We start from the raw sequence: 17195 nt of genomic DNA, 5'->3' as shown, positions 1-17195 counted from the left end.
TTCCAAGTTATTTATGCATTTCTTTCTCAAGTCTTTCTCAAAAGTGACTTTTATTAAATGCGCTGTAAAAAAAAAAAAAAAAAAAATATATATATATATATATATATATATATATATATATATATATATATATATATATGTAGTAGTCAACATTTTAAGTGGATCAAAACCTTTCATCAAAGTTGTCCTAAAACCTTCTTCTTAGGTTAGTTGACAGCTTTGATGAACTTTTTTGATCCACTTCAAATGTTGACTACTGTATATATAAAACAGTGAAATGCATGGCAGCACAGGATGCTAAATGTTTACTATTAATGAAATAATGGTTAAAGATCATTAAAAAAGAAACGGTCACTGACTGGCAAAAGTAAAAACTATAAAATTAAAGGTGCCATCGAATGAAAAATTCAATTTACCTTGGCATAGTTGAATAACAAGAGTTCAGTACATGGAAATGACATACAGTGAGTCTCAAACTCCATTGTTTCCTCCTTCTTATATAAATCTCATTTGTTTAAAAGACCTCAGAAGAAGAGGCGAATCTCAACATAACACCAACTGTTACGTAACAGTCGGGATCATTAATATGTACGCCCCCAATATTTGCATATGCCAGCTCATGTTCAAGGCATTTGACAAGGGCAGCCAGTATTAACGTCTGGATCTGTGCACAGCTGAATCATCAGACTAAGTAAGCAAGCAAGAACAATAGCGAAAAATGGCAGATGGAGCAATAATAACTGACATGATCCATGATAACATGATATTTTTAGTGATATTTGTAAATTGTCTTTGTAAATGTTTCGTTAGCATGTTGCTAATGTACTGTTAAAGGTACAATTTGTAAGATATTCGCAGTAAAATATCCACAAACCACTAGGCTAGTGTTATATATTTTGTCCAGCTGATTACTAACAATATCTCTAATGTTTTCAACTGTTTGTAAATCATGAGAAAATTCCCATTCTAATCAGTGACACGGGGCAGTGCAGTCGCCTGTCAATGACGTTAGTTACCCTTTGTTACCGCCTTTACTGACGTAGAAACCACATGACAACAGTGTCGTGGACAAATGCGGAAGTAGTGTCTAGCGTCCAGCAAACCACTAGCTTGCTTCAAGCAGTTCCTTATTTACTTCTTGCACGTTTTATGGTGGATTGTGTTACTTATTTATGGAACATAATTACTGTTTACCATCTGCCGCTGGTTCTGTCGACAAGGACAGCTCCCGTAAACGTAAGCGTACGGGCCAACCAAACGACCAAAGAAGAGTTTGGGACAAGAGGAGAGAAAGAGCGAGGATCAATATCGTTGTTGCATTTTCTAGATGGAGAGAGCTTCGCGACAAACTTCACCTAGAAAGAGATGCCGATCTCGCTTGTGTTTTACTCGACAGGTGAGCTGTTTTTATTCATATCTTTACAGAAAACGTATGCCATTATAACGATCAACACGATTAGTATTATGGGGCATACATGCCAAACACGGGTCATCGCGTCTCTAGACCCGCGCGAGGACGCGTCTGATCCATAGTCTGATCGCGTCTTTGCATTGACTTTGTATGTAATCTACTCGCGAAAATCGTTGAACTCGCGTTTGCTATGTATGCCCAATTATTGTGTTTGAATGTACACGAGTGTATATATTTGTTGAACAAGTGGTAATCGTTTCATATCATCTGACTAAACAATAATCAATTAATTTGATAATTTACTGTCAAACTATATTTGCTGTATTGTATTGCAATATAGCATGACGCAATATGTAATGGTGGTATGTGAAAATTGTCTTTTTCAGACACTTACGAAATCCAGTATTGGATAGATTTTGTTAGTTACTGTAGCAGCTACAGTGTAGTTATCATAATTTTACATCATAACCTCACAATAAAAATTGTGCTGTCAATACATATGATACATATGGTAAAGCGGAAGCAGCGCCGGCGACTGTGGCATAATAAAAGTTCCGCTGCTCGTGAGGCATGTTGCGCAATCGCTCCAGCTCCTTGTTCAGCTCCATAACACTCGGTCCTGCTCTGCTTCATACTACAATAACGTTAATAATCACATCCATTAACATGATTTCTTCCCAAGTCTGTTGAGGTGGAGACCACATGTCCCAAGATTCCACACTCAAACTTGCCGTCATAAAGCTACGCCTTTGTTTTGAATAGGCCTCTAGCGACCTCTAGCGGACAAAATTATTACATACTGCACCTTTAAATGTGGTTAAAGTTACCATCGTTTATTACTGTATTCACTGAGACAAGAGTCGTCGCTATTTTCATTTTTAAACACTTGCAGTCTGTATAATGCATAAACACAACGTCATTCTTTATAAATCTCTCCAACAGTGTAGCATTAGCCGTTAGCCACGGAGCACAGCCTCAAACTCATTCAGAATCAAATGTAAACATCCAAATAAATACCATACTTACGCGATTAGATAAGTTGCATGATGAACACTTTGTAAAGATCCATTTTGAGGGTTATATTAGCTGTGTGAACTTTGTTTATGCTGTTTAAGGCAAGCGCAAGCTCCGGGGGCGGTGAGCATGAGCAATTAAAGGGGCAGCAGCCTGAATCGGCGCATTTATAATGATGCCCCAAAATAGGCAGATAAAAAAAATAATTTAAAAAAATCTATGGGGTATTTTGAGCTGAAACTTAACAGACACATTCAGGGGACACCTTAGACTTATATTACATCTTTTGAAAACACGTTCTTTGGCACCTTAAAGTAAAATCCTCATTCATATCCTAATTTTCTTTAAATGTTTCAACGTTTTACAAAAACAGTTACTTCACAGGTATTTCCTGTATTGTTTTTGTAAAAACTTCTCTGTAAAATGTAAATCTCTTACAGTTCACCATTAGCAAGTAACAACAAACACACACACAAACACACACACACACACACACACACGAGCTGATATAACTATCACTACATCAGCAACTACACATTTACTGCCTTTAAATAAAGCAACATCCCAGCTAACATGTTTTAAAAGGTATGATGTTCCTCAAAGGTTTCATCTAAGGCTGTAGCTGAAGAAAGTTGTTTCAGGAACATCATACTAACCTTTAAATAACATTCTACGAACATTAAGGAAACTGGACATTTTTATGTTCTTGGAATGTTACAAATCAACGTTCCTACAATGTTGAATTTTAAATCAAAATTAAGTTGAAAGAACGTTTGAGGAACATCATACCTTATAAAAACATTCCTCTAATGTCAAGAAAACTGGACGTTTTTAATGTTCCCAGAACAACATATTTAGAGAACAATATAGAACAATATTTAGAGAATGTTCTTATAACAAAACGTCTTGGTTACGTATGTAAGACGTACGTCAGTAGTGACCGACGAATTGGGATATCGCTAGAGAGCCCTATCAGCTTCGAGTGAACTAAAACAGGCCAATGGAATTGGCGTGCGATATTTGCATAATGCGCACCGCCTCCGACAGGTGTATATAAATAGGAAGCAGATGCAATCGCACTCTGTTTTTCACTGAGGAGACAACTGGTGTCCGCACTGCAGCGAGGGTACAGAAACTGTAGCGACGGGACGTACGTCTCCATTCCCTCCTTCAGGGAACGAGGGTTACATACGTAACCGAGATGTTCCCTTTCAGTCGGTCACGTTCGACATACGTCAGTAGTGACGAATTGGGATCCCAACTAAAGCCCTACAGTTACGAAACCCCTTCCAGTGCCTAGCGCAAGCTCTAGCCACCCGTCGTACCAACTGGGACGGTGAAGGGGGCAAGCTCACGCCGAGAGAGTCTACTGCTGTTCTGACATACCAACTAAGTAAACTAGACTACACTGGGGAAGCGAACCCGTGGGGGATGCTGCGGAGACCACTACCTACCCTGTGGGGGAGGAGTTTACGTGGAGAATACACATATGGACTGGCCGGTGGGGCAGTACACACATGGAGTCCCTGGGATGGCTCCATCTGGGCAGTGGGCCATCCTCTGCTTGGAGACAGCCTTTCCCTTCTGCTAGCCTCTGTAACAGACAAAGAGCTGATCTGAGATCCTGAAGCTTTGCATTCTGTCAATGTACACACACAGTGCGCGGACGGGACAGAGCGAAGTTAGGGCTGGGTCTGCCTCCTCTGAAGGCAGTGCTTGCAGGTTCACTACCTGATCTCTGAAGGGAGTGGTAGGAACCTTGGGCACATATCCGGGCCGGGGTCTCAGGATGACGTGAGAGTCACCGGGCCCGAATTCCAGGCACGATTCGTCGACCGAAAATGCATGCAGGTCCCCTACCCTCTTAAGCGAATCCAATGCAACCAGGAGGACGGTCTTAAGGGACAGTACTTTTAACTCAACTGATTGCAAAGGTTCGAAGGGATGAACCCGGAGAGATGTAAGTACCAGGGTGAGATCCAAAGAGGGTATGGAGGAAGGACAAGGCGGATTTAGTCTCCTCGCCCCCCTCAGGAACCTGACGATCAGATCGTGCTTCCCCAAGAACTTGTGATCAACTGCATGGTGATGTGCGGCGATAGCGGCAACATACACCTTGAGGGTGGAGGGAGACAGCCTTTGCTCCAGTCCCTCTTGCAGGAAGGAAAGCACAGATCTGACCGAGCATGATCTGGGGTCCTCTCGGGTGAGAGGAGCACCATTCAACGAACAGGTTCCACTTCAACGCATAGATGCTCCTCGTGGAAGGAGCTCTAGCGGAAGTGATGGTGTCTACGACCGCTTGCGGGAGATCACTCAGAACCTCCGCATCCCGTCCAGGGACCACACATGGAGGTTCCACAGGTCGGGACGTGGGTGCCACAGGGTGCCCCGTCTCTGAGTCAGGAGGTCCTTCCTCAGAGGAATGGGCCAGGGAGGGGCTGTTGCAAGGAGCATCAGGTCCGAAAACCAGGTCCGAGTGGGAGCCACTAACAAGACCTGCTCCTTGTCCTCCCTGACTTTGCACAGGAGTTGTGCAAGAAGGCTCACTGGGGGAAATGTATATTTGCGTAGGCCCCTGGGCCAGCTGTGTGCCAGGGCATCCATGCTGAGCGTGCCGCCGGTCAGGGAATAGAACCACTGGCAGTGGGCAGTCTCCAGGGAGGCGAACAGATCTATCTGGGCCTCACCGAAGTGCTGCCAGATCAGCTGGACCGCCTGGGGATGGAGTCGCCACTCGCCAGCAAGTGGAGGCTGCCGTGAGAGCTCGTCGGCTGCACGGTTGAGCACACCTGGGACATGAATGGCACGAAGCGACCTCAGATGCTCCATAGCAAGAGATGGCGGGTGAGTTGCGACATGCGACAGGAGCGTAGACCACCCTGATGGTTAATGTACGCAACTGCCGCAGTACTGTCCGAGTGGGCCAGTACGTGCTTGTCTGACAGCAGCTCCTTGAAGCGGCCCAGTGCAAGACGTACTGCTAGCAACTCCAGGGAACTGATATGCCAATGCAGTTGAGGCCCCGTCCAAAGACCCGACACTGCATGCCCGTTGTACGTGGCCCCCCATCCGGTGGCAGAGGCATCTGTGTGGACCACAGCATGCCTGGACACTTGTTCGGGGGGCACTCCTGCCCGCAGGAATGAAGGGTCCGACCACTGGATGAGGGTGCGACGACAGCTCGGTGTCCCGGGGACACAGAGCGTACTGCGCTGCCATGCCCATCTTGGGACCTGGCCGTGGAGCCAGTGTTGAAGCGGCCTCATATGGAGCAATCCAAGCGGCGTGACTGCGGCTGCAGATGCCATATGCCCCAGGAGCCTCTGAAAGTCTTTCAGTGGGGCCGCTGTCCTGCACTTGAGCATACTCAGGCAGTTCAACACCGACTGGACACGCTCCTCGGAGAGGCGCGCAGTCCGGGCGACCGAGTCCAGCTCCATACCAAGATAAGAAATCCTCTGCCCGGGGGCAGGTTTGCTCTTGTCCCAGTTGACCCGAAAACCCAACCGGCCAGTCGTCGAGCCAATCCTGGGGACGGACGCATTCGAAAATGCGCTTCTGCGTGAGCATTTTGAATGGTAGCCTGTGAAGGTACCAGCTCAAGACGCACAGTAGCCCACCGCCCTTTTTGGGTACAATGAAGTAGGGGCTGTAAAACCCGACTTCATATCAGCTGGAGGGACCGGCTCGATTGCATCCTTCGCCAGGAGGACAGCAGTCTCCGCCCAGAGAACAAGTGCATTGTCCAGTGACACCTGAGTGTAGTGTACACCCCTGAAAACCGGGGTAAGCCGGTCGAACTGAATCGCATAGCCAAGTCTGATAGTACGAATGAGCCAGCGGGACGGGCTGGGGAGTGCTATCCAGGCTTCCAGACACCGAGCCAGCGGGACCAAAAGCACCACAGACGTACCGGGGGTGGGGCAGCGAAGCAGAGCTCGGGGACCCGACTCAGACGGTATGGTTGCAGCCCGGAGTGTGATCAGACTCTGCGAGGTAGCAGTGTGGATGGGAGATGGCACACGGGGCGTGGCCTGCACCATCACACTGGCACCTGCTGGCGATGTGAGAGGGGGCTGGGAGTGGCAAGGCGGGGCCTTGCGCACTGACAGCCGCACCCTCTTGTGACCTGGAGGTTTGGGGAACTGCTCTTTTTGTGTGGAAGTGGGTACCGCTGGACTCCGGAGAGCCAGTGGCGGAACAGACAAGAACACAAATTCCCCCCAGCCCTCCTCCGGGGGTGGTAGAGATGGTGGAATCCTCTCCCGAAGAGTAGAATCCTTCCCCTCCAGGTCGCCCATCTCAGGATTGTGACTTCCTCGACCGCTTGCCACCTGGCTTGGCTTGAGCGGGCTGGGCACCGCGTCCAGCTCCCTGCTGTTTGGCGGGTGTAGGCTGCTGCTTTGCCAACTTAGCAGAGGCGGAGGACGACACGGGCAGGCGCCCTCGGCGACAAGCGGGCTGAGGCTGAGCCGCCGGTGGGGTGGAGGCAGCAGCAGAGTGCCGGGGCAAGACGTGCTTGATGGCCTCAGCCTGCTTCTATGCGGCAGAGAACTGTTGGGCGAAGCTCTCCACCGCGTCGCCGAATAGGCCGACCTGAGACATGGGGGAGTCCAGGAACAGATGTTTATCGGTCTCCCTCATGTCCATCAAGGTCAGCCAAAGGTGGCGCTGCTGAACTACTAAAGTAGACATCGCATGACCAACAGAGCGTGCTGTCACCTTAGTCACCCGGAGGGTGAGGTCGTGGCAGCGCGCAGCTCCCCAAGCAACTGTTGGTCAGGCCCTCCCGGGGGCATTTCCATGAACGCTTTTGCCTGATAAACTTGCAAAAGGGCCATGGTATGCAGGGCGGAGGCAGCTTGTCCACAGGCTCTGTAAGCTTTCTCCGTCAGTCCTGAGGAGAATTTACAGGCCCGGAACGGGAGACGCGGTTCACCACGCCAGCCGGTGGCCGTTGGACACAGCTGCATATCCCCTAGCCTCTCCGCCATCCAGGGAGGTGAAGGCGGACGAGAGTCCAGGTCTCGCACGAACGCTATACGGCATCCGCCAGGACCTGGTCACCTCATCGTGCACTTCCGGGAAGAAAGGCATCGCCCCGAGGTACCAATCATCAAGCTGGGAAGGAACGGGACACAGCGGAGGGTTCCACATGAGCCCGACCTTCTTGGCCATGCGGGAAAGCACAGACGTCAGCTCAGGATCGGCCTCAGGCAACGCTACGGTCCCGGAGGGAGGCAGCACAGCCGAGTCTCATGCTCACATTCCGATGCTGAGATCGACATCTGGTCCTCAGCAGGTGCACCAAAGGAAATGGCTGGACGCTCCGTAGAGGGATCAGCGGGATCCAATGGCAGCATCACGGGCTGCAATGCTGGAGAGGGGACAGGGGCCCGCGGAGAGGTGCTCGGCGGGGAAGCCCTGACCGTAATCCTCAGATCACCCTGCCTATACTCCCTCGAACCATCATTCTGACCAGAGCCGGAAAAAACGGCCGCACGGGGCATAGGGGAGGGGACCCCCGCTCCCTGAGAACCAAAGAACGAGAGTCTAGATCTCAGCACTGTGATAATCATGTTCCCACAGTGAGTACATGAACTATCTACAAACGCTGCTTCAGCGTGCTGAACGCCCAAGCACGTGATGCAGTGATTGTGCCCATCAGCGGGGACCAGGGAACGACCGCACCCAGTAACGCACAGATGAAATGACATCTTGATAAAGACGCAGGGTTCATCTGTGAAGCTCTTTTAGAAGGGGAAAGAATTGCTCTCTCATGCTGAAGCACACAGGGAGTGTCACAATGTGTTCGGGTACACCACTCCCCGAACACAACGGAGGAACCGGCCCAAATCGCAACAGACAACTGCGGTAATATTGGACAAAGTTTGCTGTAATAACAGCAGTTGAGAGTTTAATGCTCAAGCTCCTCAGGAATCTCACGACCTCGCTGCTGTGCCGTCACACCAACACAAAGTGCTGAACCTCTTCAAAGGCTTTGTTTCAGTACACTGAAGTCTTGAAAGCTGGAGAACACCAACCGGTTGGCTCCGAAGCGAAAGAGTGCGATTGCATCTGCTTCCTAGATACATACACCTGTCGGAGACGGTGCACATTATGCAAATATTGCACGCCAATTCCATTGGCCTGTTTTAGTTCACTCGAAGCTGATAGGGCTCTCTAGCGATATCCCAGTTCGTCGGTCACTACTGACGTACGTCGAACGTGACTGACTGAAAGGGAACTGTGTTATCTGGGATGCAGTATAACATCAGTATTTTTTGACTCATCATCGACTGAAACACAGGCTCTACTCTTCAGCACAAAACCTCATGAAAGCTCACGAAACTCAGACGACAGAAACACTTTAAATCCCAACATAACATTAAACACTAACAGATCTCTCCAGATCTCAGCATCTTCACTTATTACAATCCAGTCTGACATTGTCCATTGGATTAAATTAAGTCAGGATTAGGCCTTAGTTCAATCACAGCATTTAAGTCACTTTTATAATTGTACCCTAAAAACATTACTGGTGCAAAACAATGGCGCAGACATATTTTAAGATATCAGTAGTTACTTTCAGTTAAGACAGCTCAAACATTTTTTACAATTTTTGTCTATAGGACTAAAGTGATTTTAAAGCTTTCATCTGTGAAAAACTCTGTTTTCAGGTGGGTTTGGTTATTATTTAGAGAAGTATGTGATTGAAGGATTTTCAGTCACTCTAAACACTGTTACTAAAATAAAGGATGATGATGTGATTCAGTGGAGGTTTGGAGATGAATACACTTTAATAGCTGAAATCAATGTAACGGCCAACAGATTCACTGTATATAATGATGTTCTTGATGGGAGATTCAGAGACAGACTGAAGCTGAACAATCAAACTGGATCTCTGACCATCACAGACACCACAACTGAACATGCTGGACGTTATCAACTAGAGATCAACAGTGTGAGAAATAATTTCCGTCTTATTGTCTTTGGTGAGTTAAATATTAGTTTCACCTGTTTTATATGTTAATCAGCACAAAGATTCAATTATTAATCCAAACTCCATTTTGCTTCAGTTATTTAATGATGATATTCATTTCAAATTTATATTTCAAACCATTTTCTTTTGTAAATGACTGTTTCAATCTGTGTTGAACCCTGTTTCTGTTTGTTCTTCATGTGTGTGTTTGATGATACAGTTGAAATATCCGTGATGGAGGGAAATTCAGTCACTCTAAACATTGATCGTACTGAAACATATAGGCCTGCGATTCAGTGGATGTTTGAAAACACTTTTATAGCTGAAATCAATCAACAGCCCGACACATTCACTGTATTTGATGATGATGATCTTGATGAGAGATTCAGAGACAGACTGAAGCTGGACGATCAAACTGGATCTCTGACCATCACAAACATCAGATCTGAACATGCTGGAAAATATCAAGGCTCTGTCAACTTTAAGAGTGTTGTTTTTCTTCTCACTGTCATTGGTGAGTTAAAAGAAAAAAGGGTTTTACCTGTTTTTTAATGACAAAATTGAAAATTCATACACCATTTTGTTTTAGTTGTTTTTTGATAATGTTTATTTTAAAACTATTTAATTTAGTAAACCATTATAAAGTTATTTAACAATATTAATGTGTGACAAACCCTGATGATACAGTTGAAATATCAGTGAAGGAGGGAGATTCAGTCACTCTAAACTCTGATCTTACTGAACTGAAGGATGACGATGAGATTCAGTGGAGGTTTGGAAACACTTCAATAGCTGAAATCAATAAACAGGCCGACAGCTTCACTGTATATGATGATGTTCTTGATGGGAGATTCAGAGACAGACTGAAACTGGACAATCAAACTGGATCTCTGACCATCACAAACATCACAACTGAACATGCTGGTGTTTATAGACTTGGGATATATAAAACAAAACTCTCATCAAAAGCATTCAGTGTTTCTGTCTCTGGTGAGTAGAGTTCATTTATCCTGTCCATCGAATATATTCTGAATTTATTAACAATTTACATAATTTTTTGTTAAATCATTATATAGATTGAAATGACAGACCATATAAACACACTCAACACAATGAAATGAAGATAAGATTGTTCATTAGATTTGTTCATATTTCTGGCGATTTTTTTCAGCTCGTCTGCCTGTTCCTGTCATCAGCAGAAACTCTTCTCAATGTTCTTGTTCAAACTGATCGCAGTTTGATGTTTTTATTCCTCAGACTCTGTCCACTGTTGTGGTTCTACTGAAGCTGTGATCCGATTGGTCCTCTCTGCTCTGGTGGGCGTGGCTACTGTCATTCTTCTGGTTTATGACATCAGATCCAGAAGAGCTGAACGAGATCAAGCTCATATTCACACATCAGGTACATGATTGATGATGTCATTTCTCACACACTGATTTTGCATATATTAATATTTGTGAGATTTATTAATTAATGGCTTTATATGTTCATCTTTTTCAGGAAGTATTGAAATCTAAAGCAGAACGATGAACTTTAAAGATTCTTCAAGTGTGATTTTTGTTCTTCTAGTGTTTTTTTCATAATAATACTGATGATTATTTGAGTTTGTGATCTCATTTTCAATGTCAGATTATAAAAATCCAATTGATTTTGTTTATATTTCTCTCTGATGTAAAAAAATAAATAAATAAATAAATAAATAAAGAGACGCAGATCTCGCTGTATATTTGTCATATGTATTTGCTTGCCTTTATCAATAAAGTTTTCTCACTCTGAGCTTCGAGTCTCTCCATGATTCATAAGGAATACAAACTTCATGTATATTTTAAATATTTCAACAGTGTACATTATACACAACTTTATTTGAACATTTTTACGTGTGCTTCTTCTTATGACTATCTGTAAAAACATTTTAATCTTTTTAAATACCACTAATTTATTTTATGCAATATATTCAGGTATAAACAACATATACAGCACAAACAATTTTTTTAAATTGCTCAAAAAAACTCAAAAAAATTAAACATATCTGTCTAGTTGCTGAAAGAAAAATATACAATAAATAATGTTAAGTTCGTGTTACAGACATATTTTTGTTTTTATTTCTACACACTCCCTCCGCGTCCCCGTCACGTGCTTCACACTAGCCCCGTCCACAGCACTGACTCTTCACTCGTGGTCTCCTCTGATTGGCCGCGCCTCCGGCCAATGATTCTCAGCCATCTGTGCAGGAACACAACCGAGCCATATTTCACTGAGCATTAGCTCGAGCAGCATTCGTGATTATATCAGGATCTTCATCTAATATCGCGCAGAGATGCGGGTCGCTGCTGCAGTGTGCGTTATATTTGCACTGGCTTTCACTGTATACGCAGATGTGTATTTTAAAGAACAATTCCTGGATGGAGGTAAATATCTCTTCTTTGATCGTGCATGACATCAGACACAGTCACTATTTCACTGAGTGATTCTTGAGATAATGTCAAAATAATGTCTTTTTATGATGTATGGAGCTAGTTTACTTTAATGTATTATACTGTAATTAAAGGCTGTTGTATCATTTCACTAGTGTCACTTTCATTTACTGTATTTTCATACTAAACTTACATGTCATGCTAAGAATACATGATTTGTAAAATAAAATATTCAGATTTTTGTCTTAATGCATGGATTATGACAAATGAGAACTATCTTTTATGAATCAGAGTGTTAGGTTTTGGTTTCAGTTCACTTTTTAGACTATTAAAGTCTTGTTGTCGTCTTAAAAGCAAATTTAATATAATATATCTGTTGTTTTTAACTTATAAATACTTGCATAAATGCAGCCATATTAAAATTCCAACCTGGAAATATGTTATGGCTGATGATAAACAATACAATACAAAAAAAAAATAATAGGACTATTTTGAATGATATATATGTCTTATAATAGAGGTAGAGGTATCTTAAAAAATAGTCGTTTCTTTACTGTAATATTTTAAGTTATTGCTAGATGACTGCAAAAAATAATGTAAAAATATGATATAAATAAAAACAGCATTGATAACCGATATGTTGAGAATTCTTGCTATTTTCACAAATAGCTAATTAAACTTTGTCTCTCCAGATGGTTGGAAAAGCCGATGGGTCGAATCCAAACACAAATCCGACTACGGCCAGTGGAAACTGACCTCAGGGAAATTCTACGGCGATGCTGAGCTTGATAAAGGTCAGAGGTCACGGCTTCTTTCACCGGAGCATGATTGCTTATGCAAATGTCTTCATCTGAAAAGAAAATGCAAATAGTCAATGTGAGATGACTTGTAATGCAAGTTTTTTGTTTGTTTGTTTTTTTCGCTTCAAGGTTTGCAGACAAGTCAAGACGCCCGGTTTTACGCTCTCTCCAGTCGCTTTGACTCGTTTAGTAATGAGGGTAAACCAGTAGTGATCCAGTTCACTGTGAAACATGAGCAGAAGATCGACTGCGGCGGTGGGTACGTGAAAATCTTCCCCGCCGACCTGGACCAGACTGATATGCACGGCGATTCGCAGTACTACATCATGTTCGGTAAGCCATAGATGATGTTTTGTTGGTTTTCTAGGTGGAAAACGATGACTTCAACAATTACATAGCACAATATTGATGGCATATACTTTCACTTTCACTATTTTTGTGCCATTTTCACTTTTGATTTTCCTCGTAGGACCTGACATCTGTGGCTACAGCACCAAGAAAGTTCATGTCATCTTCAACTACAAAGGCCAGAACCACCTAATCAAGAAGGACATCAAATGCAAAGTATGTTTTAAAACAAAATGTAATTAAACCTGTTGTCTGTTTGAACATGGATGTGAAAATGCAAATGCATAAGACATTATGAAGAAAAAAATGTGTAAAAAAAAAAAAAAAGTTGACGCAGTTTACGTTTGCAGTAAAGAGAATTTTCATTTCATACAAAATGTATATGTTTACAAAATAATTTTGACACTAAAGTCAAAGCCACAAGTCTAACCAAGATGTGTACCAAATTTGAAGTTGATATCACAAAAATTGAGGTCCCTTTCAGGTTTTGTTTAGGCGCTATACCAAAAATAATCACCGGGTGATAAATTTCAATACATTTCTGTCACTATCACAAAACATTCAGCAAATATGGAACCTCGAGTCTCAGACTTTTCCAATAATGTGTTTTGTCAAGATTAGAAAAACATTTTGATTATAAAATAGCGCAGTTGTTGGCGCTGATAGCCTAGTGGTTAGTGCACCGACACATGACGCAAATGCATTCACGGCGACCCGAGTTCGATTCCGTCTCGAGGTCGTTTGCTGATCCTGCCCAGTGCTTTCCTGTCTGCTTTCTACTGTCCTATCTGAAAAAAGGCACCAAAAGCCCATAAATATAACTTCTAAAAAAATAAATAAATAAAATAGCGCAGTTAATTTTGTAATATGGAACATGACACTGCCCACTAGTGGGAGTAGTCTGTCAAAAGGTTTTTTATGGGATGAATTTTTAGTGTTTATGCTTTAGAATGATACCTAATTGATATGTGGTAAGGAAAAAGGAAATTAAAAAGTGCGGAAAATGACAGTTAAAAGGGTTGAATATTTCAAAATCACATCATAGCTGTTATAATTTAGTTCTTCCACTTTTGCCCATCAGGACGATGAACTTACTCACCTCTACACGCTGATCCTGCGGCCGGACCAGACGTACGAAGTGAAAATCGACAACGAGAAGGTGGAGTCAGGCTCCCTGGAGGAAGATTGGGACTTCCTTCCTCCCAAAAAGATCAAGGATCCAGAGGCCAAGAAGCCTGAGGATTGGGACGACCGGGCGAAAATTGACGATCCTGAAGACACCAAACCTGAGGCATGTTTCAATCGATGGTGCAACTACCATAACCTGATCTGCAAGTCATAGCATGCAGGAAATCTTTGTAATATTTTTAAAAATAGTTGTTCTTAGACATGAATCCAATGGTGCATTAAAACTTTATATCCCTGCGGTTCAGGACTGGGACAAACCTGAGAACATTCCTGACCCTGATGCCAAGAAACCAGACGATTGGGATGAAGACATGGACGGAGAATGGGAACCTGCGATGATCCCCAACCCAGAGTACAAGGTACAAAACCACAGTCCTCCTGTAGAAGATCCTTATATTAAGCTCAACCAAACAAGCCAATAAAATGCTTCAGAGTGGTTGAACTGGTGTATTGAATTGGTTTGAGACTAGTTAAACCACTTTAGACTAGTCTTTCCTGCAGAGTAGGCAGCCAGCATAAGGTTTAAGGTTCATTCCCCAATAGGTTTGAACTTTTAAGGAGTTTTTGAGAGAGATTAATGCTCTTGATCAACATCACATGGAGTGTTTCTGCAATTATTGTATTTTAAGTGATCTTAAAGGCAGCTAAATTAAACCTCTCTTGATCTTCTCAATCAGAGTGATTGTTTATTATGCAGGAGCCAGTTTTTCAATCATCTAACTAAGTTCTGTTTATGTAGGGCGAATGGAAACCAAAACAGATCGACAACCCCAACTACAAAGGCACCTGGATTCACCCCGAAATCGACAACCCTGAGTACACAGCAGACGACGCCATTTACAAATTCGACAACATTGGCATTCTGGGACTGGATCTTTGGCAGGTACGGTTTAGATTGGTGTGCTGTTGAATCAACATTGTAACTGAAGTTCAGTTCTAGGTTTTAAACAGATTTGGTTTGGTTTTCGCTGGTGACAATTAAAGGATTAGTTCACTTTCAAATAAAATTTTCCTGGTAATTTACTCACCCCCATGTCATCCAAGATGTTCATGTCCTTCTTTCTTCAGTCGAAAAGAAATGAAGGTTTTTGATGAAAACATTCCAGGATTATTCTCCTTATAGTGGACTTCAATGGAGCCCAAACGGTTGAAGGTCAAAATGACAGTTTCAGTGCAGCTTCAAAGGGCTTTAAACAATACCAGATGAGGAATAAGAGTCTTATCTAGAGAAACCATCGCTCATTTTCTAAAAAAAAAAATGTAAATGTTAAATAGCGAATGATTCAGGATTGTTTATTTTGCGTTGTGTTTAGCGATGGCAGATTCATGAAAATCACTGTTTAACTAGTTAACTTTCTTACAGGTGAAATCTGGAACGATCTTTGATAACTTTCTGATCACCGATGATGTTGAGGAGGCTGAGAAATTCGGTACAGAAACATGGGGCGCAACAAAGGTAATAAATTGGTATTATTATTATTATTATTATACACTTATCGATACATTGAGCTATTATTTGATTTATTTCCGCAAGGTGTTATTTAGCTTTAAATACTGATGATGTGCATCTTGTGTTTACATATCAGGGGCCAGAAAAGAAAATGAAGGACCAACAGGAAGAGGAAGAACGTAAAAAGCGTGAAGAGGAGGAAAAGAGCAAGAAGGATGTTAATGAGGAAGATGAGGATGACGAAGGCGATGACGATGAGCCAGAAGAGGAAGAGCACACAGAAGAACCTCCTGAGGAGGAAGAAGAGGGTGAGGACGATACGCTCCCTAAAGACGAGTTGTGAAGAAGACTCTCTTCCTGAATGATCAGATCTGATGTGGTTCTGATGTCTTTTTCTTTATGTGGTGTGAATTACTGGCCCCGCCCATGCCCCGCCCCTTCTAGTCACATGTCGCATCCCTAAACTTGGATTCTTTTGGTTTTGCTGCTAGAAGCCTCACCCCAACATGTTCATAGTGCGACCTGTTAAACTTTAGACTAATAGATGTTCGGGTTTTCTGTTTCGTCTCGAGTCGTGCAAGAGGAAAATTCTGATGTTGATCATTTGTTGGATTTGCACTTTTTTAAATAAATGATTTATTTTTAAATACTTGTCTGGATCATTTTTCATCATTTTCTCCTCAGGACGTGGATTTTAAATTGCCCTAATTTTTGGTGGAAAATATGTTTATTTATTAAATGCAAGTAAATTACATTTTAATTCTCACAAAAAAAAAACAATAAAACACTTTATTAAAAGTTTACTGTAAAAAAAAAATAAAACTATTAAAGAATTTTTTTTAAAGTTGAAATGGCTGAGAAAAGGGAGGTTATTCAGTTTGTTTCAGAATTTACATGACTTCTATATTGGTGAGTATTTAAGTAAACTTTCCTGAAATCACACTGACAGGAAAAACTCCCATTAAAATTTTTCTCATAACTTTGACTTGATTTTGACTGTCATAATTGTGTCTTTTATCCCATAATTAAGACTTTTTATGTAATAATGTTGATTTTTTTTTATTTATTTTTTTTTATACCAAGTCAAAATTATGTCACTGCAGAACACAAGATCCAAGGGGTAGAGTTGGATCCAACTCCTCCCACTCTACATATCCCTAAACCTATCCATCTCCACCCCCTGAATCTAGATCTAACTCCTCCCACTTTACATCTATCTTAACCTACCCGACTCCACCCCCTGGATCTCAAGTGTTCTGCAGTGAGGGGCTACTGTAATTATGACTTAGTTATAATTTAGACTTTTTAATCTTGTCATAATATCGACTGTCATAATTTTGACTTTTTATGTCCTAATTTTGACTTAGTATGTCAGAAATTTCAACTTTTTAATCTCGCAATTGACCTAGTATGTCATATTTATGACATATAATTTTGACTTTTTAATCTTGTCATAATTTTGACTATTTATGTCATAATTATGACTTTTTATGTAATAATTTTGACTTTTTGTCCTAATTTTGACTTAATATGTCAAAAATTTCAAACTTTTAATTTCGTAATTGATGTCATAATTATGACTTAG

The 17195-nt window shown here is 42.4% G+C and overlaps 1 protein-coding gene across 1 annotated transcript; it reads left to right on the top strand.

The window, feature by feature from the left end:
- Nucleotides 1-11636: 11636 nt before the first annotated feature.
- On the top strand, nucleotides 11637-16257 carry calr3a (calreticulin 3a). The gene is made up of 9 exons (XM_048182279.1): nucleotides 11637-11818; nucleotides 12517-12618; nucleotides 12754-12957; nucleotides 13094-13188; nucleotides 14054-14263; nucleotides 14406-14519; nucleotides 14900-15043; nucleotides 15524-15616; nucleotides 15747-16257. Exons 1-9 carry the CDS (start codon nucleotides 11728-11730, stop codon nucleotides 15951-15953), a joined length of 1260 nt encoding a protein of 419 aa, XP_048038236.1. The 5' UTR covers nucleotides 11637-11727; the 3' UTR covers nucleotides 15954-16257.
- The last annotated feature ends 938 nt before the right edge of the window (nucleotides 16258-17195 follow it).

Source organism: Megalobrama amblycephala, linkage group LG2, assembly GCF_018812025.1.
Source record: "Megalobrama amblycephala isolate DHTTF-2021 linkage group LG2, ASM1881202v1, whole genome shotgun sequence".
Lineage (NCBI taxonomy): Eukaryota > Metazoa > Chordata > Actinopteri > Cypriniformes > Xenocyprididae > Megalobrama > Megalobrama amblycephala.
This window is presented reverse-complemented; position numbering and strand designations above follow the sequence as displayed.

Coding starts and splice junctions, on each gene's coding strand:
- calr3a (XM_048182279.1), top strand. CDS start 11,728: ATGCGGGTCGCTGCTGCAGTGTGCGTTATATTTGCACTGGCTTTCACT. Junction 11,819..12,516: donor AGAACAATTCCTGGATGGAG/GTAAATATCTCT, acceptor TTGTCTCTCCAG/ATGGTTGGAAAAGCCGATGG. Junction 14,264..14,405: donor CTGAAGACACCAAACCTGAG/GCATGTTTCAAT, acceptor CCTGCGGTTCAG/GACTGGGACAAACCTGAGAA.